This window comes from Camelus dromedarius, chromosome 18 (assembly GCF_036321535.1).
Source record: "Camelus dromedarius isolate mCamDro1 chromosome 18, mCamDro1.pat, whole genome shotgun sequence".
NCBI lineage: Eukaryota > Metazoa > Chordata > Mammalia > Artiodactyla > Camelidae > Camelus > Camelus dromedarius.
Window position 1 is genome coordinate 6,298,101 of NC_087453.1, and position 27,404 is coordinate 6,325,504.

The window sequence follows — 27,404 nt, forward strand, 5'->3', positions numbered from 1 at the left end:
ATTGGTTAGTCACGTCATGATTGCAACTAAACCTCTATTTATATTGAGCCTTATTCTTGGCCCCTCCCTTTTTTGGTTTGCTTATAAAAACCAGCAATCACATCTCTTCCAGTTTTGTTCCGAGTCAGGTGGACTGTCCAACTCAGGGAGAGAGTCTCCAGGTTCCAGACCCTGCCTCCACTTCTGAAAGGTAATTTCTGCTATTTTTTTTATCATGTATTATTATGATGTTTTATAGGGCGTTTAAAATTGTGAGATGACTTGTGTGGGATCAAGACACTTAACAGAAAAGAGAGAAGTCTAGTGTTCCCTGGAGTCTTGGTGATCCCCTACTTCATTTACTGCATTCAGTTCTGTTCAAAGAGCTGCCCCGGTTTCCTTCTCAAATGTCCTTTGTAGTTTGCAAAGCTGGCAGGTTTGCCTAAGTTTTTCATTTTCTTTTCCTGCTAACTTCTCACTGCAGTTTTTCAGGTTTTCCTGCTCTGAACACTGAATTCTTTTAAGTCTCTGTTGGCTCCATTTCAGCTCCAGGGATTTACATACAGTTTCCAAATCGTTTCTCTATCATAGTTCCACAGTAAAATAAATACTTGCGAAATAAGATCATACAGGCATTCTCTTCTTCTAATTAAGTCTAAGCCCCAAAAGATGATTCCAATGAAGGTTAAATATAGCAAGTTAGAAGGGTTTTTTTTTTTTTTTTTTTTTTTTGGTTTTGTTTTGTTACTAGATCCGAGAATGCGGTGGCAGTCAAGAGCTGGAGGGAAACAGAAGTTAGCTAAAGGCAGAGGTCTCCTATCTGTAGGATTAAATCAGAGATAATGGTGCGATTTTATAAGCGTACACTGGGAAATGTATTTTAAGGAGGGCTGGCCTGTTTTGATAATTGTGAAAAATGAGGTGTAGCTGATGTCTGCCGCGTTAAAAAGAGGTGAAGTGGGGTCTTGTGCCCTCTCCCCGAATAACATGTGCAGAACATTAGCTCACATTTGAAGGGACATTTCTGCTTCCATTGTTTGTATTGCCTGCGTTTCTGCAGCACCTGACTCCTTTAGAGATAGTCTCGCTGGGGCGGGGGTGGGGGTGGGGTGGGGTGGGGGGCGATGGCAAAACAGGATTACGGGTGGGCGGAGCTAAGTATATGGAGACCAACGTTCGACTTTCAATTTTCTTTTCATGCGATAATAATGAGTTCTCAGGTTTTACTACAAAACCAAATGTTCCCAGTGTCCTCCTGTTGCTTTTGGAGTTTCCATTCTTAATTGTTTTAACTATACATGATTTCCAAATAAATCTTAAGTGTGAGTCTCCGCCTTCTGAGGGGCGAATGTGTCTTACGGCGCATTCAGATCACTCTATGTCCATTTAAAAACACAGTATGTGTTTGCAACCCAGCACTCAGCCACTGGCAGAATTTTGCAACGACTTCCCAGTTTTGTTGGCACGTCTCCAGGAATAAGGTTCTTTGTAATTCTTCGCTCAAACACAAGGCTCGTGTATAAAACTCTTAGCAGATAGATTAGTTAATACAATTATCTTTCAGTTTTAAAGCTACAACATAATAAGGTGTTGTGGTTTTTGTTTTTTGTTGTTGTTGTTTTTTTTTTTTTTTTGCGGAGTGGGGGGAGGAGAAACTGTAACTAACAAACCATATGATACTATTATGCTTACAAAGTGGTAGCTCTGTGAGGGCATACGGGGAAAAGCACCATTTTTTTTTGCTCAGAAAATAATTCAGTAGCAACAAGTTCTGAGAGCCAAGAGTCTCATTGTTCTTAGTGAAACGATTATTTGTCAAAACATTTGATTGTTTCCCTATTCCTACTGAAAAGTTTGGACTTTTCTTTTTGCTCAATTTTGACACTAGAATTTTTAACTATCAGTGCTATTGTGTTTACAGCATTCAAGGTTTCAGAGTTCAAAGGTTATCCATTAACATGTAGAGTAAGGCTACACTTATGTGGAGACTCAATTTGGTTTCACTTGTTCATAGTTTCTTTGTTTTGTAGAAATGCCCTAAGTCATTTGTTTTGATAAGTTAAACGAAGTTTCTTGTTTAGGAAGAGTATGCCTTTGGACTGCTTTGGGATGTGACTATTTATAACTCTAAAAAATATTTTTAAAAAGATATTCATCTTCCCTGAGAAAAGGAACTCTAGTACTAGAAGTGATCAGTATCAGTGTACTTGAGTGAAAAAAAAAGAAAAAAGAGTTCTGGCCTAAGAATCTACTTCTGGCACTGCTAATTAATTAAGTGTGAGTGAGTAATTGGTTCACTTCCCTTTTAAAAAAGACTAACCAGACCATATTTGGGGTTAGTAGTTATATATAAAATGACAGCAAAACATCACACTTGGCAAATTCTTCCCCTTTGCTAAGAAACTCTCTCTCAAATTCCATTTTCTATTTATTAAGGATTGCACTGCTCACCAGTGGAGCATTTTTGTAGGGATTTTTTTTGGTTCTGATTTATTAAATATATACTTTAAGTGCCTTTCATGATGTGTTTTAAGTTTTTCCATTTTGGATACACCCAAGGCCAATACCAAAAAAAAAAAAAAAAAAAACCTCGGCTATTTTGTTTGTGGTGACTTGCAAAGCTCCCTTTACTTTTGCATTCGTTTGCATCGTGGGGCAGAGAACTTGGTGGATGTGATTGTTGGCTTTTATGGTTCTTCCTTGGGGCTTAGTTAAAACGGGGGAATATCACTTAAGAATCATAACTTTTTTTCTTTTTTTGTGAGCAAATAAAAAGTATAATTGGAAAACGCTTTAAATAAGTTGGGCATGAGGGGCAGGGGGAGGGCTGGTTTTTTTTTTTTTTTTTTTTGTCCCCAGTTTTAAGCCTGGTTTTCATCTATGTGGATTTCTATCAAAGCCAAGTGGATTCTTGGAACCTAAGCCAAGTTTAGAAATCTCAAGTTATTATAGCGGCGTAGGCCCAGCCCTTTCAGAAAAACAGCAACAATTAAAGGATAGCTTTATGAAGACACTAATTAAAAATATTTTAATCATCTTATCTCTGAAAAAGATCTTAAAACTGAAAAAAATGTTGTTTGTGCACAGCTGCTTTCTAGCCTACCCAGATGGGTGTAAAGGCTTTTTGTTTGTTAGTAATGTTGGATGACCCAGGAGTTGGGGCAACCAGCCCCTCCCCTCGCCTGGGCACACCTTGCGAGGGAGGGGGAAGCGGCGAGGCAGAGGCCAGGAACTGCGCCTGCGCGCTGCCCTCGTGGCCCCCTCCCCGCGTACCTGTCACTGGAACCGCCGGGGCGCGCGCGGGCCACGTTAAGCCGGATGGCGGGAGGCGGGGGGTGTGGGGGCGGTGAAAGGCGCGCGCGTGCGCGGGAGTAGCAGGGCGAGAACAGGGAGTGCGCGCGCTCGTCCGCTAGGAGGCGGAGTCCAGGCGGTGGGCGGGGCGGGGCGCGCCTGCGCAGATCACGTGGGTGCGGGGGCGGGACTGAGGGCGGGGCCAGGCGGCCGGTGAAGGCAGGAGGCGGGGCGTCTCCGAGCGGCGGGGCTGAGGGAGGGCGCAACAGCTGCTCGCTGAGCACTTTCTGACCCAACAGTCCCCCTGCGCTGGACGCGCCGGGCCCCGGCGGCTCTAGGGACCCCCCGCGCCTGCACTGTCCTCACGCGGACGAGTAGGGGGCGCCCGCGCCTTTGCCCCCCGTGAGCACCCCCGCCCCGCTCACCTTAGCCCCGCGCCCGAGGTGAGCCCGGCCCCCAAATCCTCCAAGCGGGTTTGGGGTGGGGGTGGGGGTGCTCCTTTTGGGGGGGTCTTCAAGGCGTGAGGCCCCGAGGCTCTCTGGGGGATGGCCTCGTCCCTCACTCAGTGGCCCCGCGTTTCTTTCGGGGAGCCGGTGCGGGCGCGGAATCCGGGAGGTGTCCGCACAAAAGGCCGAGAGAAACTCCCCGTCGCCTCCCCTCCCTCTTGCCTTCCCCGCCCCCTCCCCTTCTCGCCTGCTCCCTCCTCATTCAAACCTCGGCTGGCTCGTGTGGTGTCAGTTCAGTCCCGGCCGCCGCCGAGCGAGGAAATGGCCGAGGAGCCGGAGCCGCAGGTAAAGGGGGCGCGCCCCACGCCCGCGCGGGGCCCCAAGGGGCGCCTCGCCTCGCCCCTCCGGCGTCCCGCGAGCCCGCCCTCGAGTCTCCGGAGCTCGTTATCTCGCCCCACTCCCCGGATGGTCCTGCCGCCCCGCCCGCCCCCCATCCCTACTCTCTGTTCCGCTCCTCTAGGGCGCCCCCTCCCCACTCGTCTTCTGAGCTATTCCACCGGCGAGAAGGTGTCGGGCGAGCCCCCGGTGTGTACAGACTGTGTTTGACCATAACACTCACTCTTGGAAACAGTCTAGATGGCTTGAGGGCAGGGGAGCGCCCCCTTCCCTGGGATGGGAGCGAGGGGCCCACCGGAGGGAGCCCGGAGACTGCGTGGGTGGGTGGGTGGGGGGCTGTTACTGAAAAGTTGGGTGGCTCCCCTGGGCAGGTCTCCCCGTTTGCCCACTCGGCCGTGGGGGGCGGGCGGAAGGGAGCGGGCCGGCGCGGGGTCCCCTGCGATGGCCCGGGAGGGGCCAGGGCAAGTTGGAAACAGCCAAAACAATGCGTCCTAACAGGCGTCCCCCGCAAACAATGGCCGGGACCGTCCGCACGGGCCGGGCGGAGGGCGCGTCTACAGGGACCGAGGGAGGGGCTGGGCCTCACCGCGAACCCGGACGCGCACCCCCTTCAGCCCCCCGGGCGCCCCCAAATCCGTCCCTGGGAGTCCAGGTCCTCTGCCCATCCCTGGGCAGGCGGTGCAGCGGGCAGCGTTTCCTGGATGCGTGTGATAAGGTTTTATTTCACCCCTTTAATTTTAAAAGATTTTTTTTTAACTTAAAAAAAATCCTCAAACGCTTTAAGACTGTCCTTATCAATTCTAGTGGGAGACGCAAAGCCAGCTGGAAGCAGAACTAGGAACTCTAAAGGGCAGGAGGGATTGCAGTGTTAGCCTAAAAGTGCTTCTTTCTTTCTTTTTTTAAAAAGGGAAGTTTCTGCCAGGAGGCGCTGAGTGGCGAAACCGCTCAGTTTCAGATGTAGAACCTTCTTCACTCTTGATTTGGCCCCAAAATGCGAGCCGCACGGGATGGGGAGGGGAGTGCGCTGCTGGGGGCCCCCGAGAGGCTGGATTCGGGGCTGTCCGGGGGGTCCTGCTCCAAGAGGCCAGACGTGGCCTGCGGGGTGCATAGGCCGGTACCTGCGCCCTGGGGATTGGGACAGACCTTCAGGTCCCGGGTTAGAACCCACATTTTAGGATTCTGGGTAGGGCCACCGAGGACGGGAAGCCGCATTCTTGGGCGGGTGGGTGGGAGTTTCCCGCAAGGCTTAGTAACGGGAGCAGGAAAGGGCCACTAATGGCCACTTCTGGGACCCCAAGTAGCCTGTTCACACTTGGAGCAGTATAAACTTTCTTTCTCTCTCTTTTTATTTCAAGAAAAGAATGGTCACTTGAGAATTTAAGGCTTTGGTGTGTTGTTCCCCTTTGAAATTCCTTGAGCCTCAATTTATCTTTCAGGATCAGCCTATAGGGCTTGGAGCTTGAACATTCCTTAACGTGTATTAAAGACATGGCGGGTACAGTGGTTCTTTGGCCGGTCTGGGGTCCTCTGTTATTGACCACCGAGTGTAGTGGCTGGTTTCCTAGTTTTCTAGATCGTTTGGAACCATTAAGCTGTATGTTTTAAGAAGCCTAGGTCTGATTTAGTTCAGGTTGATTCAATTATGTCTTCATCGCTTTTGAGTTGGTTGAATGAGTTGACATGAGATTAAGCTCAACAAAAGAAAAGGCAGGGTAACAGCAGCTGCCCGCCAGGCCCGGCCAGTAGGTAGGGGTCTTTAGGAGGCCTTTCACCTTCTCTTTTGTATGTGTCAAGAAGTACATTTAAAATGTTCTTTACTGTACCCCCCCCCCCCATGGAATGGATGGACTGCCTTGATTGATATCAAATCAGACTTAAAATACTAAATTTTGTAATACTTTGAGAATGAGTAATAGATCTAGATTTTCTAAATAGCCTTTAGTGTCTGTAGTGACAAGTGCAGAGTAATAACCTAATTGCTTTTTGTCTGAAAAATATAACACTCAGACCACTAGTTTGTGCTTGCTTAGTTAATGTGTGCTAAGAACTTTTAAGGTGTGTCCTTAATGGTAGATGACTTTTTCTGGGAAGTCCTGTTTATTTTAGATACTGTTTTGTTCAGCATTCTAAAGACTGTAGTTGTGTGTGGGTGTTTAATCCTGGTGTTTCAGTCGAAGTCGACCCCCACCCCAAATTGCTGCCGTTTTAAATCAGTTATATAAGTTTTGAATTCAAGAGACAGGGACTTACTTAGAAATTCAGTTGTCAATAGCTGCAAGCCAAATTTATCATTTATTTGGCTTGTTTGGTAGAATAGGGTTAATAATCTCATGGTTTGGAATTTTAATTATTTGGTGTGAAGAGGGAGGCTGCTCCTTTAGAATTGCACATTGATTTGCATGCTGGGGGAGGAAGGGGGGGAAAAGATGATGACTTCTAGGTAAAGGACACATACTTTTTTCTTTGGTGTACAACTTCTTTCAGTCATTTTATCTTCACGACATTCAGTAACATTGACCTTTGCTGTTTTTTAATAACACATGAGATGGAAGTTTAGTAGGTATCTTGGGTTCCTATTATTCCTTTTCCCTTCTTAATCTCACCAAAAAGGAACTAATATACACTTAGATACAGCTTGTAGAAAATATTTCCCCTCTTCACCCTGAAGAATTGATTTAGATAACAGCTTGATTTTTTTTTCCCCCCAAGTTGGAGAGGAAGAGGGAGGGGTGAAGGTTTTGACTTTGCCAGTAAAGGTTTAAGGTGCAGGCTGCTCTGCGTTCTTAGTAATCCTCCATTTTTGGCAGTGGAACTTCAGGGAGGAATAGCAGCCCCTGTTTTAATAAAAGCCCCTTCCAGTGGTCCTTTTCAAGAGGAAATCTGAAAATAAGACTTAATCATCAAGTCACTTACAAACTGATGAAATAATTAAGGACTATAATGGCCTGGCAAGGACAGAGTCTCTCTGTCTCCTCATTTCAGATAAATGCTAATCACCTTTCTCTCTCTTAACAACATTTATGATGAAATGGCATGTTTTTGCCACAGCAGGGCTGCTTTCCCAACCCGGAGCACTCTTAATTCTGATACGCTTGATTAGAGCCTCAGGGGTCCCAAAAGATGTGCTGTTTTCCCACTTTGTAAAATTACATTCTTTTCTCACAGTTGTCACGAACATGATATTGGTTGATAAGAACTTTCGAGTAGTTTTAATGACTCTTGACTGCTCACAATCTACTACTTTAAAAAAAAAGGATAGACTTTTATCTCTCTTAGGACTGTAAGTGATTTTATGTTTTACATGAAGCTTTGTTTCTGTTTGCTCAAAAAATTTTTTTTTGAGTTCAGATTCTTCTAGCTCATGTATGCCAGTATGGCCTGTAAGGGTTTTGAAGTTGCTGGATGTGACTTGTTTTAAACGGTTCATTTCTGATTTCCTATTTCAGTTTAATTGTGTAGCAGTATGTGTAATAAATGGATTGGAAAGGTGAAGTCAAAGAACTGAACTATGGCTATATATTTTCAAGCTTTAAAATTATATACAGTATGAGTGAAACACATGAGACAATTGGAGAAACTGATGAGTATTCATTCCAATAGAATAAAATAAATGTAATGAGATTTTAAGTTAAATGTAATGACTTCATTTGGAGCATACAGAGTAGTTTTCAAATTACTGAGGTGTGTTACAAAATAAAAACCTGGAAGGTATTTACAGAACAGCTCCTGAAGTGGAATTAAAGGAATCCCAGTCATATTAAATATTCTAAGTAGGGAAGGGTTTAGTTACAGCATGTAAAGTCCTGGCAGTGGAAGTCTTGATTTGTGCACCTCATCTCCACATTTTTGGGGGAGGGGTGTTGACTAGTTTAAATGCACGTGGAAGAAAGAATGAATTACACAAAGACAGCAGGAAATTTCTTAAATTTTGGGTAAGGGAAGCGTGATCCTTACAACTGGCCTCATTTTGGGGGCAATATAAAATCTTTTGAGATGGTGAGATGTTGATGAAATGTTGGCTTTTGGGAATGAGGTGATCTCGATTATTTTTCTCCAGCTGACACTATAGTTAGGCAAATTTGCAGTGGTATGTAGGGCAGAGGGTTTTCAATTGAGACCATGAGGGCCGATAGACTTTGAGGAAGTGGCAGGACAGGGACCATCCTTTCCTAAAATCTGCAGCTCGTGACGAGCAAGCTCAATTCTTGTATAAATCTGTTTTCCCCAATAAATGGAGGGGCAGCGCCTGTCAGCCAGGTGCCAACACAAGTTGCCCATTTACGTTTAACTCTGGGATAACTCATTAAAAAACTTTGTATTTGAGCATTTGTTGACAGACTGTTCTGAACATCCCCATTAACTTCCTGCCCAGGGTAACAACACAAGTGAGTTACTGGAAATTTGGGGCCAGTTTGGTAATTTTATGATAAAGTTGAGAAAGAAAATTACTAAACCCGAAAAGACAGCTGAGTAAGTCGTATGAGAGAATTAGCTTAAATTCCTTAACCTTTATACCAAAGTTGCTTTTCACCAACACCTTCCTCTACTTGATACAGAAGAGCAACCCTAGAGTTAGCTGCTAGTTTTTTTAGTGGGTTCATGTAATGTTTTGTGTATTGGTGTTCATTAGTTTCTAGTGTGCCAGGAAACCTTTTGAATTTAAAATACAGTTCTGTGGACTGGACATTGAGAGTCCAGATAGATTTTGTTCTTGTGTTCTTGAATCAGTATTAGGAGAAACACTTGTTTTTGTATTTCCTACCTGTAACAAATCAGGATAACTTCAAAACAGTTCAGTTATACCAGAAGTGTTTTTGTGTTTTGTAAATTAGTGGATAAGTGCTTTTCAGTTCAGTATATAAATCTACTGAATGGTGATTTTATTAATTGAAAGGAGACTTTTTTCCCCACTTAATTTTGAAAGCAAAGAGGTGATTTGAAAGTCAGACATACAGTGTTAGTATTTGTTCAGCAGAGATAGGGAGAGGAGTATTAAATGTGGCTGAAGAAAGAGCTCATGACTTAAAAGGCAGTGCCCATGTTTGTATATAATCTGTAGTTGGTTAAATTGGGTATAATTAATAACACTCACCATTTGGCCTTGTGGAAAAAGAGGTGTAGGTGTGTAGGGTAATGAGTGACATAATGGTTATAGTGATTTGTATCTCTGTGTGTATACAGTTATTTTTGTGTGTGTGTGCAGTGTTTTCTTTGTAGAGTTACAGAATATAGGTAAAGATAGAATAGTTTTTTTTTCCTTTTTAAGTTCATTCAAATCTCTCTGCAGTTAGTCCTGTCCAAAATCTTTTCAAAATATTTAAAGTAGTGCCGGTTAAGTAGTAATAATATAAACTCACTGATAAAGAGTGCTTAATCTTAATTAAAATTTTAAAAATTAATTTCCCTTATAATTCTCTTTTTCAGGTCAAGATGGAATTTTTAAAGCCAGTTTACAAAGCACAGTATCTGTTAATATTGATAATACTGAAACTAAAAATGATATGTGTTGCTTTAAATTCATATTAGGTCCTTTAACTGAATTGATTTAAGAGGAAGCAGCCAGAGTTCTTAATCCTGACACTCCAGTGTGCTAGTATGATTATATTTTTATTGTACCCATTTAGAACTGAGCACCTACATACAGTTTCAAGAAAATGAGACTCTGTCCTATAGGATCTTCCCAAGCTCTGCCTTTGAACAATCATTTGCTTTTGAATAGGCTGTAAATGTTGAATATAAACTTTGAATATTTTATTCTTTTTCTCTCACTTAACTTTTAAACATCTTTCCACAGCTATATTAGGAAAGTTGGGTTGACCATTTAGCTCAATGGGTGTGACCCTGGTGATTTCCTTGAAATAAGTGATGAAGGGTTTAGAGTTGCAGGTTTTGACTGCCACTGTAGAGTTAGTTCTCTCATTGTCAGATATGTAATATTGTTATGTGTAAAATATAGACAAGAAACCTATAGAAAAACCCATCAGTTTCCTAATCAGATCTTGGAGATAATTTTGAAGTTTAAAGGATACAAATGATTTGGCCAGAGACTAGTGGTTTAGACTGAAGTTTTAATGATCATTTGACACTTATAACTTGGGTGGTGGTGGGGGGAGTAGAGTTACAGGAATATTGAAACTACTAGGCTGTGAATAGAATTTTTATGTGTTTTTGGCAGGTTTTGAGGACTTTGGATACATTATTGCTTCATACTATAGTAATAAATATCCCATACCAAGACGTGTGGTATAAGCTGTTCCACTGCAGTAGAAGTGTGCTCTCCCTAAAGCTGACAGTTTGGGTACAGCTGTACATAAAGCACAGGATTTCCAAGCCACAGCCGTTTCTGGCGAGGTGGCATTTACCTCTCATTTGTTGTGCTTAAGCACAAATTGTGCTTTTCATTAAGCTTTGTCTGATGTGTAATATTTGCCAATTTCAAGGTCTCTAGGTATTGGCAGAATTCATAGTAACTTTACTCACAAATGAATATCTGCTTAAGAGAAATAATGACCCAAAGGACCTCAGACTTCTGTTTCAGGCAGTTAGAGCAGTATGGTTCCTACTTCTTTTCAAAGCGTATGTTGTGGTAAATTAAAAAAAAAAGTATCTTCTTAAGTGATCACAATATAAATTAAACCCTAATATTCTCTCAAAATATAAGGTTATTCTGAATAACCCCTTGCTTTAGGTGCTTTAGGAGTCTATGGCTGATGGTTAAGTGCTGTCATTAACCTGAATAAAGGTTAAAAAATCTTTCTTAAGACATTGAAAAAATTTTTGCTAAGTGCCTTTCAATAAGCTTAGTGTGTTCAGAATGCTCATTTTTCTACAAACAAAAAGCATTTAGACTATAGGTGTTAGTTTGTGTGCGTGTGTGTGTGTCTCGTCGTGGTCGTCGTCACTGTCGTCCCCCCCCCCCCCCGCCCCCAGTTCTTTGTCAAGACAGACAATTTACTTTATCAGCAGTGCCCTTGGTGTACTGTTGGCGCCTGTGTGCTCACACGAAGGATGCCGAAGGTTCTGGGAAGCCCGTGTGCCTTCGTACACTTCCCTCGATTGGAATGATGATTTGTTATTAACAGTAATTAGGCTAGAATGGCTGTTTTCGTAAGTTCTGTTATTATTGAAGTTCTCATTATTACAGTCACTCTGAAGATTTTTGATTTTTGTTCAGCAGATTGGTTTTAAGTGATGTAGTTTCTGATTTGTAGTTTAAGGAAGTGTTTTGTCTACCCAGAGTTTCTAAGTCAAGAGTTGAGGGCATTTGGTCTGAGAGATTTCCCTAGCCTGCCCTGCGTTTTTGTTTTGGTAGGTCAGTGAGGGGAGGGGTTGTATACCCGAGTGATGTAGTGTTGCTTGTGCTAGTCAACTTTATGGTATGGTTGTATGTGATTCATTTTTTTTTTATTACACTCTTAGCATTGCAGGAAATGCTAATTAGATGGCAGCCACAGGTAGCCATGTAGACATCTTGATGAACATTCAAGTTAATTTTAATATCTAGTCAGTTATGGTTGGTGACTGCGGCCAGAGGTGCACATACTCATTCTACACCTGTACTGGTTACATGGTATCTGTTCATTTATCCACCGGATGTGTCTTGAGGGCCTAACCCTGTGCCAGGCACCCCTTCTAGGCACTGGGGGGCAGCAGTGAACCATGTGGACAGTCTCTGTCCCCCAGGATCTTACAAAAGACATGGGCCATCCCTTTAAAGTATCTTTTGGGGGAATAGTGGGGATTGCTGTGACCCAAGGTAGTCTAGTGCTGGGGACAGTTGGGCACTATTAGTGATGATTAGAGTCCGTCCCAGCAACTTTCCTGGAGGAAGTCCTTTGGTCTTGCCTGGAGGACCTTCTGCCCCATGTGACAAAACTAGAAGACCCCACCCCCGGCCTAGGACATCCTTCCTCTCCTCTTCAGGTCACCATCCTATTCACCCTTTCTGGCAAAACTGAAGCCCTTCTTTATCCTGAGATTTCCCCACTGCCCTCCTTTACCAGTCCTTTAGGGCTTGTGTTGGAAGCTGATGGTGACTTACTTAACCAGATGTTTGAACATTTCAGAGATAAAAGTTGAAACTAAGTCATTCTTCTAAGACAGGAATTTCCAGTATGTGCCGTTAGTCCATGGGGAAAGTAATAGGGATGTACCACATGATGTTTCCAATCCAGAGACTGAGTTTAGGGTTGGTGTCTTTTGGGGGAAGATTATTTATAGAAAAGTGGAGTTCCCCCAAACTGAAAAATGTCACAGACTAGTCTTTAAAAAAAAAAAAGTAAATATTGAGGTCTGGCATGGGGGACTTTGATTTTGCAAATTAGGACATAAAAAAAAAAACAAAACCCAAACTCTGCTTTTGCCACTTTTTCATTTTATAAAAAGAGCACTTTGGTATTCAAAAATAGGAAGGACCTCAAATAAAGGACAATCTTTATTCAAACTGAAATTATTTCATATAGATTTGTGTGGAGCTCATTGAATTATTTCTTTATTTCTCATTCAACTGTTGGCCAGCGAAAATAGTGTTGCCAGGGTTTGAGAACTACTTTTCTAGAGTATATCCTGTTGCTTTCTTCAGTTAAAATATTACTCAGGACACGGGCACTCAGTAAATATTTGTTGAATGAGTGAATGACTGCACAGAAACCTAAATTATCAATCACATACCCAAATACCATTTCCCATCTTGATTAGCATAATCATTAAATATTCTTTTGAGCATGTCTGTTCATAAATGTAGATCTAACCCTAGAACCACAGGGTTTCACAACACTGCAGGGGTCCTATAATTTAACCTTCTGCTTTACGTAGATGGAGAAGGATGAGGTATGTGGGGGGGTGGTGACAGCTTTAAGGTTGTGACTTAGCCAGGACCAGAACTCAGGACGCTGGAGTGTTCTGCTAGGCGAGCTGGTAGTCCGCCCATTGGGATTGCAACAGAAGACGAAGAAATTAGGATAAAACATTTTAGTCCATTCTTTCTTTAAGTCCATTCTTTCTTTACCCTAAACTTTGATTTGCAGTCTTTAGAAAAGCTTAAAGATCTAGTTTATTCAAAACTAAAGATAACAAGGAGTATGAGAATTTTCTTTTATGAGTGTAAAGAAGGGGAAGAAGTGTTTCCTCCTGTTCCGAGCCTGCTGGCCCTTGCTCTTTGAGGAAGTGGGGAGAAGGGAAGGAAAGTTGTGTTTTTTTTTAGTTTAACGTTGACTGTGGTGGGAATAGTTTGCATGTCGTACTGTTTTCTTGGGTTGAATTAACTGACTTCAGTTACAGTAGCTGGGACAATTTTAAAACAATCCCTGTGCTAGCTGCAAAGATGGAGGGTATTGGCTTTGGAGGTTAGTTCTTCTCCAGGAGTGAAAATGAGCTGCTAAGTCAGCCTGCAGAGCTAAGTCGAGTCAGATTTTTCACCTGGCCAGTGCATCCTGTGGAAGGTGGGTCAAAAGTGAGAGGATCCCTTTCCTGGTTGAGGACTAAGCCATATTGAACCAGCTCTGTTGAGGATTTGTAGCTTTGTGTATGTATTTCCTTATTTGTTGTTTGGATAAGGAAGCCCTACCCTGATGCCTGTTGAAGGCAGAAAGTTGTTGAAAGCAAACTGGGATTTGGGCAGTGGAATGAGGTTTAGAATATCCCATGAACTAAAATATATCAGGATTCCCCTTGACCAAGATGAACACCCATTCTGAGGTGGTGTGTATTTCTTGAATGGGGATTTTAGGACAGGTTCCCATTTCTTTGTGCTTATGTTGGTGGCCTATGTAATGTGTGCTTTTAGGCATTTGTATTTCTTGTTTGTTTGTTTGTATATGAGACAGTTGGAAGTTCTGGCTTTTAACATTTGACCTAAAGTGCTTTCATTATCATCTTGTTTTTCACCATTCTTACAGTCTCCAGACTTGTAGAGGCTGTTTGTAAGGATACTCATGTGCATTTTAGTGGCAATTAAAACCTATTCAGCTGAATATACCAGTCTCTCTCTTGAAACTTTACATTTTAGATTTAAATCATAAAAGCACCGTGTTTTAAGTTTCTTAACTGAGTGAATCTTTAGCATTTGATAAGGGCGCTGATTGGATAAAATGCTGATGATTGAATTAACTAGCATATTTAACTGCATGCGCTTAGTTAAAAGTGAAGCAGTTGCAGTAGGTCCCTTCTCTGCTACGTGGGCAAGACCACTGTGAGTCACCGGCCAGCCTTCTCTTTTCTCTGACCAGAGCTAACCGTTTCTATTTTTTTTTTTTTCTCTAGGTTTTGGAAATCCCTTGTCTCCAGGTTGCTGGAATTGACTTCTTGCTCAACTGAATCACTCACTTGATGAAGACAAAGAGAACTAATGCTTTGTGCTGACTCATATTTGAATCAAAGCACCGGGGAGTCTGTCTGCCTTGTTTGTGGAGAGATCCAGTGATAGTATCTATCCCTGAGCTTCCTAAGACTTCTGAAGATAAGAAGTTAGAGGAATATACACTTTTGAATTTTTATAGCAAATATTTGCTCTAGTTTTGTAGCCTCGGGCTGCTGGGCGTGTGAGTGACAAGTCTTTACAAGTGGCCTTATTCCAGCTGCAGAGATTCCTCAGCCAGACCCTTATTTTATATACAGTCCTCAAGAGACAGGAGACATGCCCACTCAATCCCTCCTGGTGTACATGGACGGACCAGAAGTTATCGGCAATTCTCTTGGCTCCCAGATGGAGATAGATGAAGCCATGACAATAAAAGGGGCCACCGCTGTTCCTTTCAGAGCCACGCAGGAGAAAAGCATCATCCAGATAGAAGGATACCTGCCCCTGGACTGCATGTTTTGCAGTCAGACCTTCACACGTTCAGAAGACCTCAATAAACACGTCTTGCTGCAGCATCGGCCGATCCTCTGTGAGCCCGCTGTTCTGCGTGTTGAAGCCGAGTATCTTAGTCCTCTTGATAAAGGTCAAGTGAGAACAGAACCTCTGAAGGACAAGAACTGCAAGGAAAACGAAGAACTTAGCTGTGAAGTGTGTGGGCAGACGTTCAGAGTCGCTTTCGACGTCGAGATCCACATGAAGAAGCACAAGGACTCTTTCACGTACGGGTGTAACGTGTGCGGGAGGAGGTTCAAGGAGCCCTGGTTTCTGAAGAATCACATGCGAACCCACACGGGCAAGTCAGGGGCCAAGAGCAGACTGCAGCCAGGCCTGGAGAGCCCGGTGACGATCAACGAGGTGGTGCAGGAGCACGCAGCCGGGACCATCTCATCTCCTTACAAGATCTGCATGGTTTGTGGCTTTCTGTTTCCAAATAAAGAAAGTCTAATTGATCACAGGAAGATGCACACCAAAGAAACTGCTTCCGGTCCCAGCAACCCACAGACAGACTCTCAGCAGGAGGGAATGCCTTCTCCGGGGGAAGAGCTGCTGCAGTTTTTAAACTTAAGACCAAAATCTCACCCCGAGATCGCGAGGAAGCCGGCCAAATGGATACCTCAGCTCGACCCGTTCACCACCTACCAGGCCTGGCAGCTGGCCACCAAAGGGAAGGTCGCCGTGTGCCGGGAAGTGAAGGAACAGCCGGGCCAGGAAGGGAGCACTGACAATGATGAGTCGTGTTCAGACAAAGAAGAGCTGGGAGAAATTTGGACCGCGAGTAAAAGCCATCCTGAAGGTTCTGGAAAGTCCAAGACAAGTAAAAGCAGTTGTCCGGGCCTCTCACAAGACAAGGAGAAGCCTAGACACCCCAACGAAGTGCCTTCCGGGGACGCGGACCCCAAGTTACCCAGTAACAAAGAGAAGCCGACACATTGCTCCGAGTGTGGCAAAGCCTTCAGAACCTACCACCAGCTGGTCCTGCACTCCCGGGTGCACAAGAAGGACCGGCGGGCCGATGCCGAGTCGCCGACCATGTCCGTGGACGGGAGGCAGCCGAGGACATGTTCTCCAGACCTGCCGCCCACCCTGGATGAGAATGGAGCCATCGACCGGGAAGGTGGCTCAGAAGACGGGTCCGAGGACGGGCTTCCGGAAGGGCTCCCCCTGGGTAAGCTGCTCTGTTTGCGTGTCCCCCCGCCACGCCCCGGGAATACTAGCAGGCTTGGGGGGGATACAGAGCTGGGTTGGAGTACTGGCTCTTTTTGGTGTCACCCTCTTGTAAGTCACTTAACCTCTTAGGGCCTTAATTTTCTCATTTCTGTAACAATAGGGTTGAGTTCAAAAGGCTTCTGGCCATTCTAAAAATGAGGTGATTTCTTGGGTTGCTAACAAAAGTCACTCATTACTGTAACTCAGGCATCAGCCTAAAGCGGTGCCCTTCGCTGGGGTGGTTTAGCCCCGAGTGGACGAGGGGCACTGTCTGGAGACAGTTTTGGCTTTCGCGGCTGGGTCGGTGAGTGTGGGCTCCCCGTGAGTCGTGGCCAGTGATGTGCTGGCCATCCTCCCGTGTACCAGGCAGACCCCACGGCAGAGTGACCTGGCCCCAAATGTCCCTTCCTATCGGGCCCAGAGCGTTCATATGTTTATTCCAGATGGACATGCGTGGGCACAGCAGGTCCTGGGAGTGATTATCAGCCAGAGCAGGAACATTACTGTTAGAGAAGCCATTCGGTGCTGCCTGGTACCCCATCCTTTCTGTCCCGGGCAGGTATTCAACAGTCAGTGCAGTAACAAACAGTTTGTAAAGTAAAGAGAATGTGAACATACCAAAGATGTTTGAAAGAAGGTCTCATTTGCTCAGTCAGATTTTTTAATGTACTAAAGGCATTTATAGGAAGTGGAAGCCCTCACTGAAGGCTTGTTGCCGTATTTCTTGCATCCCAGTGGGCATTATCTCGGGCAGAGGATTCCACCTGGGGTTCAGGTCTTGCTCATCTTCACTTAAACCGCAGCTTCTCATGTCCATGTAATAATTTGTTTGAATAGAGGACCCTGCTGCTGGAGGAGTTCATAAACCCCTGTGTAATCAGCACGTGAATGATGAGCACATGAATTAGTCTTGGAGAAACATCATCGTTTACAGAAGTGGTCTTGGGTTTAAACAAATGCTGTCTTTCACTGTAACTTGACTGTGTGTTGTTTTCTCTAAGAACTCAGTGTATGAGACCCAGGATGAATGTGCCCAGATAACCCATCTTCTCTTAAGTCAGTGCCCAGTTCTCTTTCTGATCATGTGATGGATGTGAGAGCAGTAGTTTTCATATCAAATATTTAGGATGTTTTGAGTTTCCTGGAACACAGGAAACCTAGCACTTAGCATGCTGACAATCTTCAGTTTTTAGAAATCTAGAAAACGCATTATAGTGTCTTAATGACATCATAAAAATGGCTTTAAACACAGCCTCTCGTCTTCTAAGTGATTCCTCTTAGCATCAGTTCTGTTCATGGACCTGCAGTAATGGGGAGGTAGTCAGGCCTGTGAGATGCCCCAGAGCCCTGAAAGAAATGAGCTGGCCAGTTGCATTCTGCGGGTAGTTGGTGTGAGCAGAAGAATTGGGTGGAAAACCCAGGTTCAGTTGGCAGGCGGGAAGAAGAGCCCAGAATAGCTGGGAGCGCCAGGACTCGCAGGAGTCTGGTTCTACCACTGCGTCGTTCTGTGAGCCATCCCGTGTTGCTTAACCTTTCTTTGCCCTGATTTCCCTGTTTGCAAAATCAGTTCATCGACCCTTGCCTTCCACCTCCCAAGGATGATTTCACTTGTCTGTTCATAAAAACTCCTTTAAAAGGGCAGCACTACAAAATCAAAGCTGATGCTAAAGGATCAGGACCAGGTAGAGTGGACACTGCATGTCCTTTGTGTTAGAATAAAGGCATTCCGTAACTTCGTGGATGTGACGCAACATCCCATAAACCGTGACACAGAGTTGGAAGTAGGAGACTGCAGTGAGGTGCAAACCCAGCTGCGGACTCAGCTTTGGGTGTGACTGCAAGAAGGGGAGCTGGGTGTTCCTTCCAGGTTAAGGAATGGGTCTTCCTGAGCTCGCATTATGGTGTGGTTCCTCGTCTAGGTTTCCTTTACTGTTACTTATTATCAGCCTGGCTTTCTGTAGATTTACCTGTAAGATCAAAAAGCAAAGTAAATAATTTTTTTTTAACTTTTATAAATAGGTTTAGTAATAGTTCTTGTAAATTGTTTTTTTAAAAGTCTTCACGACACCTTTTTAGATCCAGGGTTTTCTGTGCTATTTTAGAGTGTGTGTAGAGGTTTGGAGGTGGATACGCTGTCCTCAGGGATGTTTAGGGGTGACCGAGATTTATACAGTCCTGTCTTTATTGTACCTGGAGGCTAACCGTGTTTTGCTTGTAAGTGGCTTTTTAAAATCAGTAAAATCTATAAATCCAGACTGCAGAATGTGGAAGGAGCCAGGAAGAGGTCATTTAGTTGGAAATTATAGTTTTTCAAGGCAAAATGACCAGTTATGGTAAATTTAAAGAGAGGACCTGACTTCTGTTGTACTTCTGTTGTAACGTATGTAACGTGACCGGCGATCAGTGGAGGTTCATCTGGAACTTAACATTCTCGTGTGATGGAGTGGGTATTTTAACTGTAGCATCTCTGACGATCTTGGGGGGCTGGTGTGGGAAGTACAGTCATTCATTAGCGCCCTTGCACACAAGATACACTGTCCCGATCATCCTGCTGAGAGTGAAATTTAAAGTTTAACCATTGTCATTTGGGGACAGATTTTGATTTATCAGCTACATTTTGCCCGTGTGAGTGCTGGTGGACAATATAATCTGCTTTCCAAAATGTTACTAAATTTTGACAAACTTTCCTAGGTGTTTGCCCAGGGCCAAACTTTATATTTTCTGTAAAGATTAAGTTGTCCTTACTACCCTCTAGTGGCAACTTGCTTAATCTTAAAATAAAAAACTTTTTTTTTTCCTCTGGTGGTTGGGAAAGTTGGCGATTTGTATTGGCTCAGTTTTCTAAATGACTTATTCTGATGAAGCTGGTTATTCCAGCCTGTATGCAGGTCCTGCTTGAGTTTGTCAGACCCTGCCCATTTCAGACTTGCTGGGAAAGCATTTCAGTCTGTTATGTAGTCTTGTGATAGAGGCAAATGAAGAACTGAATCTCTAACAGTGAACTCTGCTACACTCAAAAAAAACCTGACACACACACATGCTGTCCTACCGCAGACAATCTCAAAACAACATTTGGTGTGTTCTTAGTGTTTTTGGGTTACCCCAACACCTCATATAAAAATTATTTTATACTTTCCAAAAATGTTCCTATCAAGAATATTTGTCAGCTCACCCTGTTCACATACTTGAGCTGTCTTCTTACATGAATATTTTTGTTTCTGTTTTAAGATAAAAATGATGATGGAGGGAAAATAAAGCATCTTACATCCTCAAGAGAATGTAGTTATTGTGGAAAGTTTTTCCGTTCAAATTATTACCTCAATATTCATCTCAGAACGCATACAGGTAAGGAACTTCTTAGATTTTTTACAGCATGTATTATTTCAAAGGGTCCTGATCTGGGTCTGATTTTGTTCTTATTGTGAGATATTCTGCTAGTGCCTTGGAACAGCTGAAGAATAAATGTGGTGTGTTGATTGTAGCTGTCATTTTGCTTCCTTTAGTGTCAACTGTAACAAATTTGTTTTGAAGTAAGTTTTTGGTTTAATTTCTGATTCCTTTATCCTAACTCATCTTATTAAAACTGCTGTAATATTTTTTAATACCACAGCTTTTTGGTATTAGTTTTTATGATTTGGGATGGGATGAATGTATTTAGTAGTCTTTAGCTCGCAGAAGCAGCTGCAGCGTGGTGTTTACCAGGCTGTGTGGACATTTTTTGCATCTTTTACTCAGTGGCTGTACAACTTTAGACAAATTATTTAACCTTTCTGTGCTCCAGTTTTCTTTGTTGTAAAAGTGGGATAGTAATATTCCCACTTCTGTAAGGCTGTTATGAAGATTAAATGAGATGTTTAAAGTGTGCTTTTAATTTTTTAAAATTAAAGACCTGCGTTCACATTTTCAAATATTTGGTGTAGAAAGGGTGATAAAACAATCAACTCATGACTGATCCTGGATATGAAGGTGAATAGGCAAGAAGGGAAGAGGAAAGAATTCCACTTTCTGTCTGAGATTCTTCTGGTTTCAAAGGTCTGTGTTTGGATGCTTTTCATAAACTTCCATAATAGAGTGACATTTCTTGTTTTAGGTGAAAAACCATACAAATGTGAATTTTGTGACTATGCTGCAGCCCAGAAGACCTCTCTGCGGTATCACTTGGAGAGACATCACAAAGACAAGCAGGTCGATGTTGCTGCCGAAGTCAAGAACGATGGGAAAAACCAGGAGACTGAAGATGCACTTCTAACCGCTGACAGTACGCAAACCAAAAATTTGAAAAGATGTTTTGATGGTGCCAAAGATGTTAAAGGCAGCCCACCTGCAAAGCAACTGAAGGGGATGGCCTCTGCCTTTCAGAACGTTCTGGGCAGCGCTGTCCTCTCACCAGTACACAGAGATACTCAGGATTTCAGCAAAAATGCAGCTGATGACAGTGCTGATAAAATGAGCAAAAATCCTGCCCCTGCTTATTTGGACATGCTAAAAAAGAGATCAGCAGCTGAACCTCAGGCCAACAACCTCATCTGTAGAACAGAAGTGGACGTCACCCCGCACCCAGATGGCAGTGCGGCCCACGGCGTGGAAGTCGGCCACAAGGAGAAGCGAGCGGAGGCCGCCGCGGACTGCAAGTACAGGCCAGGCGTGGACTGTCAAGAAAAGCCGCTGAACTTATCCCTCGGGGCTCTCCACGGGTGCCCGGCGGTTCCTCTGGGTAAAAGTGCAACCACAAGTAACACCTGCCCGTTTTGTACCTTCAAGACATGTTACCCAGAAGTTTTAACGATGCACCAGAGACTGGTGCATAAATACAACCCCAACATCCAGAAAAGCTATAGAAACAAGTCTTTACTTCAAAGTAGACGGACCGGATGCCCACCAGCTTTACTGGGAAAAGACGTGCCCCCGCTGTCTGACTCCTACAAGCCCAAGCCCAAGCCCGCCCTCCCAGCGCAGCCCAAAGCCCTGCCGTCCGAGAAGGCGAAGCCCCGCCCCGCCGGGCCCGGCAGGGCCCCCCTCACTTCCGGGATCGACGCCAGCACTTTAGCCCCGAGTAACCTGAAGTCCCACCGGCCGCAGCAGGGTGTCACGGGGCAGGGGGCCACAGCCACCAGGCAGCAGTCTTCCGAGATACTCGTTAAAACCAGCATTTCTCCGGCTCCGGACAAAACCAAGAGGCCCGAGCCCAAACTCAAGCCTCCAGTGGGGGCCCCGGCCCAGCCCTCCGCGGGCAGCAGCGCCGTCAACGGCTGTGCCGACCACCCCCCCAAGAACGACGGCCCCTGGGTGCCCCCGGTCAGAGACTACTTCTGCGGCCGGAGCAGCGGCGCCGAGCTGGGGGAGCCGCACCCCAAAAGGCTGAGGTCGGGGGCGCCGGCCTTGGACGTGGACCAGCCCGGCCCCAATTACCGCAGGGGCTTCGACCTCCCCAAGTACCACGTGGTCCGCGGGATCACGTCGCTGCTGCCCCAGGAGTGCGTGTGCCCTCCGCCCACGGTGCTGCCCCCCAAGCCCAGGTTCCTGGGGTCCGGGGAGGCCGACGCGGCCGGCGTGCTGAGCGTGCAGAAGCCCTACGGCGGGGCCGGAACCCTGTACACCTGCGGCCCCGCGGGCCCCGCGGCCGGCCCAGCGCTGGAAGGTACCCCCGGCGGGCGTCCGGGGGGAGGGGGTGCGGTGGGGGACTTCTGAAGGGGCCAGACATTCTTAGATGTGACAGTGGTCTGGGACGCCAAGAATCAGCCCCGCAGGAGAAAGCTTATTCCTCAGTGTTTCATTTCTCCCTTTTAATTTCATTTTCTCCCTTCCTTGGGTTGGTGGGTGGGGGTCATGGAGAGTGGCTGGGGACCAGGTGACTGATCCTTTCCTTGCTGTTGAAATTTCAGGTGTCATTTCTACCCTGCTCACCTCACCTCATCCTAGTCTCGTTTCTCCTTTGCACGTTAAGACAGTGCCCAGCACCCCAGCCCAGCCCAGCCAGGGAGGTGGGAGGTGTGGGGCACTTCCGTCCATGCCTTTCCACCCTGACTGGACTGTGAACTCATTCAGGGCAGAAAACGCATTTTATGGACATTTGATGTGGAGCCCTGTCACGTGCCCTACACAAGGGGGTGCGAGGGGTCCTCGGTAAATACCCATGAGGACCCTTGATCTACCAGAGCCGAAGGTGTAAGCACTGCTGGTTAAACAATCTTTTGAACAGCTTTGATGTTAGGACCTACAGAATTATGTTGCCTTATTTAGCCTTGGTTAAATAGTAAGTGAATTTTATAAGGGAAGTTTTTCTCAGAATTGTCCATTGTTACTGTTCTGTCTCCTCGTGGAGGTGTTCTTAAAACCCCTGCTCCCTCACGGCAGCGGTTCGTAGAGGTGTTACCTGTGCATGTGAAAAGGTAGAGCAGAGTATCCTCGGCACCTGTCCTACTTGGCAAACTGGATTCAACCAGCATGCCTGCCTTTGCCAGTTAGAAGCTCTGCAGGTTTGTCTGCCCCAAAGGGACAAATCCACTTTAAACTCCTCAGTTTGTATTAATTTCAAATTAAGGATTCTGTGTGGTGATAGTCTTATCAAGGATGGCTTGATACCAGTTGATCTGGTAGGGGTAGCAAATTACAAAACAATTGCTTTCACACACTCCAGTGACTTTTATAAAAATTGTGATGAAAAGTTAATTTTTGCTGCCTTTTGATTAAAAGCGTCCATTCTTTCCCCCCTTGATGCTTAAAATGGACATGAGTCATAACTGTCTGCTTGAGGAGAAAAAGCTATATATTGCAAGTAAATTGGTCTTTTCCCTCCTTCTTCCACCCAGTTTTGGTTCATGGTGCACGAAGGTTTAAAATTTTTATGCTCCTGTTTTCTTTTGGCTTTTTAATTCTTACTAATGACTGACTAGAACTTAGATAATTTTAGCTTTAGTGACTTAAAATGCTGTGCTAAGAAATGTCCTCATGGAACTTAAAAATATGTCACCTGTAACTTTTCAACATGTATCTGTCTTACGTGTTCTGATCATTTTATCAGTTAGGAATTTTGCAAATTGACTTCTGACAACCCATGCACTCTCACCTAATTGTTGAACTTAATTCTAAATGCCCTTTTACACTTTTTGTTTTTCAATCAGGAAAAAGGCCAGTGTCTTATCAACACTTATCTAGCAGCATGCTACAAAAGCGGAACTATGAGAATTTTATTGGGAATGCACATTATCGACCAAATGACAAAAAAACTTGATTTTTCTATTTTGGGGATGAAAGGTGAGCATATGTAATATACTGATTTTATTTAATTGAAAGCAAACCATCTAGCTTATCCAACATAATAATCTGAAGTAAAATTGCTTTTAATGTGAATGTTGAGGTGTTTTAAAAGAGTCCTTAGGGTGTCTGGATCTCAGTGGTGATGATAATGGTCAAAACAGTAATAGCAATTGGAATTTACTAAGCATTTATTTCGTGCCGGGCATTGAATGAAGTGACTGCTCATTGTGAACTCATTTACTCTTCTTATAGCAGGGGACTCTAGGGCAGAAGTTAGCCAACTGCCCACCACCTCGTTTTGTCAATAAAGTTTTATTGGCACGCAACCACAGCCATTCCTTTACATACTGTCTGTCTGTGGTTGCTTTGTGCCACAACAGCAGGTTCTTTCATGGCCTGCAAAGCTGAGAATATTAACTGTCTGGTCCTTTACATAAAAAGTTTGCTGACCCCTGGATTAGGAGGTTCTGGGCCCACTTTACAGATGTGGAGACTGAGCCTTGCATTATGTAACTTGTCCAAGGCCTTATTCTGCCTAGTTTTGATCCTAGGTCTGCACCGTCCAAGGCCTGTGCTCCAACCCTCCAGTTTAAGAGCTTGTTCAAAGCCTTTATAAAACCTTATCTGAGGGGAGTGGGACAGAGCACGTAGGTTTATTTTGACTTTTTGGTTCACATCGCAGAGGTATCTAACTAGAGATACCTAATAGTCTCAGTAGTGTCCTGGGAGGCGTACACACGTTAGTTTAGTTAATTCCAAGTTTGGGCAGAGGGCATGGTGTCTGCGTGAGAGTTAACACTGGGATGCTTTTAAAGTTAAATTGGTTGGAAAGACTGGGGCTCCTGGACAGATTCAGTTCCCTCTCAGATGACTCTTGTCCTGTTAAACCACCACAGCGTCCTCATGGAGCAGTCTCTTGACTGAGGGCCTGCTGGTTTTTGGTACGGAGATGAGACACTCTCAAGGTCCAGGGTAGAATTTTTCCCCGAGGCTCACGGGGCGTGTCAGTCGGTGCAGTTCTGATGACATCATTAGTACAAGAGTGGTGTCATCACAGGGATGAGATTAAATCCACTCTGCCTTGAAACGTGAAAACAACTTATGGGTTAGAAGCAGCAGGTCATTTGCGCTATGTGTCCCAGCCAGTCGATAACGGCAAATGGGAACGGCCCTGTTTGTCCCGCTCAGGCCTCTTCCTGCAGCCTCTGGGCTTCTCTGCTTGTGTCTCCCTCTACCTGGAAACATCCTTCCTGCACCTTCTTGGCAAACAACCTCCTTCTGATATTTGGATGCTTCAGGACCAGCTCACATATCATTTCTGCAGAATATTGGCTGGGGGCTGGCGCTTGCCTGTTTGTGTTCCCTCTGCACTGTGCTTCGTACCTGTTCCCGAACAGATGCTGACTGAACGCGTTACACGGGTCTCATGCACCAGCCTTCCCATGCAGGAGGCTCTTCTGAGTCATTTGTTGTGTTAAGTCCACGTCATGTGTTTTCCTTTCATCAGGTGTAAACTTGTAGGGTTTCTTAGAGGTGGCAGTTGTCTTTGGCAACTGTAACTGATGTAATTCTGGTTCTTGGTTAAATCATCTTCAGTAAATCACAGTTACGTAGATATTAGCATCTCCTAAATAATGTAGCTGATCTATTTTTTTAGTCTTCTGAGACTTTGCAAAATTTAAGCTTAAATTGAATCTGTTGCATTTCTGGGTCTCTATATAGTTCTATTTATTTGTTATACTTTTTGTTAAAAGATTTTTTGAACTGTATTCAGTTTTATTCTAATCATTTTTATACCTTTTTCCTCTGTAGGTCTTGATGGATGTAAGTGTGTACTCTCCATGAAATTAAATTAGTTCATCTTTTGAAAAAGCAAATGGTGAAAGCTACTGAAATAAGCTGTGATTGTACTGTAAATATAACATATAAGGAACACTACGGTTTTGTAAAGTTGTTCTGTTAATTTTTGTACCAAATAGCAATAAAAACTATAGTTGAAACAGTTGGGTTGTACACAGATGGAGACCAGACATCTCTATTTTGCCCCAAATAATATTTTTTTTTAGAATTGACCAAATAAGAAATGGAATTTTTTGCATACTTGAGCGCTGCTGAAAAGAAATCATTTGGGTTGGGGGGGGTGGGATGGGGAGAAAGTATATAACGCTTGCACCTCAGGTAAAAATCTGTAAATATACGTTGTAGACCTGCTTGTTTAAATACTGTGTGTATTCTTTTTCGCTCGTGTGGCTCATCGCTTTGAGCAAGTTTCTGCTGTTTGTCCTACTTCATTTAAAATGTATGTTTCTAAAAAAAAAAATTCAATGATTTGTATAATGTTAAATCCTCCACAGTCTATTGTCTTTGACAAAATTGTTAACTGAAGCATCGACCTATGATACGTGCTGTGTGACCGAGGTCAGCCGTTCTGAACTGGGTGCCCTTCACTGCAAATTTCAGGGCATCGTCCGAGAAGGACCTCGATCCACCGTCCTCTTCTGAGTGAATGGGTGGTTTGTGGGACTTTTAAGCGCGTGTATCTGCAGAGAAGTATTCCCTCTGTAGGCCAGCTGCACGTTCAGTAAACATACCACATTGTGTGTAGAGTTACTTAAATTTGTTTTCTATCAAATTAATCATTTCTGTTGGAAAATTCGTGGGGTTTTTTTGGCGTTTGCCTAAATTAGTACATTAAAAAATATAAACGTTAAACTATACAGGTGAATTACATACATTGGAAGCAATTTTAAAGGAAACGAGGGTGAATTTTAGGTTTGTATTTGGAGGGCTTGGTGCACCTGGCATTCGGGTTAACTGTGGACACACTCAAGTAAATCACGGGCACGTCAGTTCTGCACCAGGAGTGGTGCCCGGGGAAGAGGGACTCTGTTCTGAGACCTCAGTTGTCTTCCCAGGGTTGGCTGGTTTGAAGCAGCGTTTTTCTCAGTGTACAAGCAATTTGGGTTTTTAAAGAGAGGATAGCCACCAGCTGGCTTACTAAATGTTTTAAACTTTTGTTCCTTTAATCCTCTGTCCACGGCTGAGTGTATTCAGCAGTACCTGGGTTTAGCGACGACAAAATATACTTTATGAAGAAACTGTATCAAAATAAATTTGCACTGTTAATTTGTCTTGCCCGGCCCTTCTCCATCAGAGGAAGGGTAATGTCCTAAAAGAATCCTGATTTTTTTTTGTTTGTTTTCATTATGCAACATGACGCCTACTTGATAGAGAAGTCTTAACTCCCGTGGGCAAAGGGAGGCCTAATTGGAGAACAGTCTTCTGGCATCGCAATGAAGTGCTTTGTATCAGGAAAGTGTACACTATTTACTTTTTTCCTGTCCACAAGCTGAGCCATATGTACATAATCTAGATGTTTGTTTTCATAGTTTTGCACTTTTATAGCCTATTTTTGAAGATTAACACATTTACAAGATAATTGACCTGATCTTGACCTAATGCAATGAGTGTTCCAGACAGCTTGCTGTGACTATAAATACAAATCCTAAAAGTGGATACATGATAATAGAGGGCTGAAATTTAAATCTGTATTTAAAAAAAAAAATCACCAAATCTATTTGAAAACAAGTCAATTTGTGTTTTGCTGAAATTTGGGGGCTTTTAAATTTCTCCTTTTTAACTACGTTTCTGAATGCATACAGATGTCAGTTTTTTTTTTTTCCCCTACAGCCCTTGTACTCCAAAATTTGTTTTTTGGTCCATCAGTATTAACTATTGGGATACTACTGGTTTTGTGTATTTTTTTTTTCCTTTGAGACAACAGTACATATAATAGAGGTACAATCCTTTGGATTTTTTGTTTATGTATTTATTTCATTCCAGTTTGATTTATTTTAATTGTTGATACTTAAGTTGTCAAACTGTAGACATTACTTGTTTTATTTATGATATATTTCAGCTTAAAGTTATGTTATTATATGTGGATGTAAATATAGATTTGGTGTTTTGCA

General features: G+C 43.9%; 1 protein-coding gene across 4 annotated transcripts; it reads left to right on the forward strand.

Annotated features, from left to right (window-relative positions):
• Positions 1-103: 103 nt before the first annotated feature.
• Positions 104-27,404, forward strand: ZNF217 (zinc finger protein 217). Of its 4 annotated transcripts, none has more exons than XM_031433593.2 (6): positions 104-190; positions 14,373-16,135; positions 19,405-19,521; positions 20,267-21,814; positions 23,298-23,430; positions 25,246-27,404. In XM_031433593.2, the coding sequence occupies exons 2-5, from the start codon at positions 14,746-14,748 to the stop codon at positions 23,405-23,407; spliced, it is 3,165 nt and encodes a 1,054-aa protein (XP_031289453.2). In that variant the 5' UTR covers positions 104-190; positions 14,373-14,745; the 3' UTR covers positions 23,408-23,430; positions 25,246-27,404. The 4 variants fall into 4 exon arrangements, with proteins under 4 accessions (XP_031289453.2, XP_064353050.1, XP_031289455.2 ...); XM_031433595.2 differs by lacking the exon at positions 104-190 and adding an exon at positions 3,517-3,713; XM_031433594.2 differs by lacking the exon at positions 104-190 and adding an exon at positions 3,783-4,061.

Bases quoted from the DNA above. Each gene is read 5' to 3' on its own strand.
- ZNF217 (XM_031433593.2), top strand. From the start codon at position 14,746: ATGCCCACTCAATCCCTCCTGGTGTACATGGACGGACCAGAAGTTATC. The intron at 19,522-20,266 runs GTAAGGAACTTC...TTCTTGTTTTAG, and splicing joins TCATCTCAGAACGCATACAG to GTGAAAAACCATACAAATGT. The intron at 21,815-23,297 runs GTACCCCCGGCG...TTTTTCAATCAG, and splicing joins GGCCGGCCCAGCGCTGGAAG to GAAAAAGGCCAGTGTCTTAT.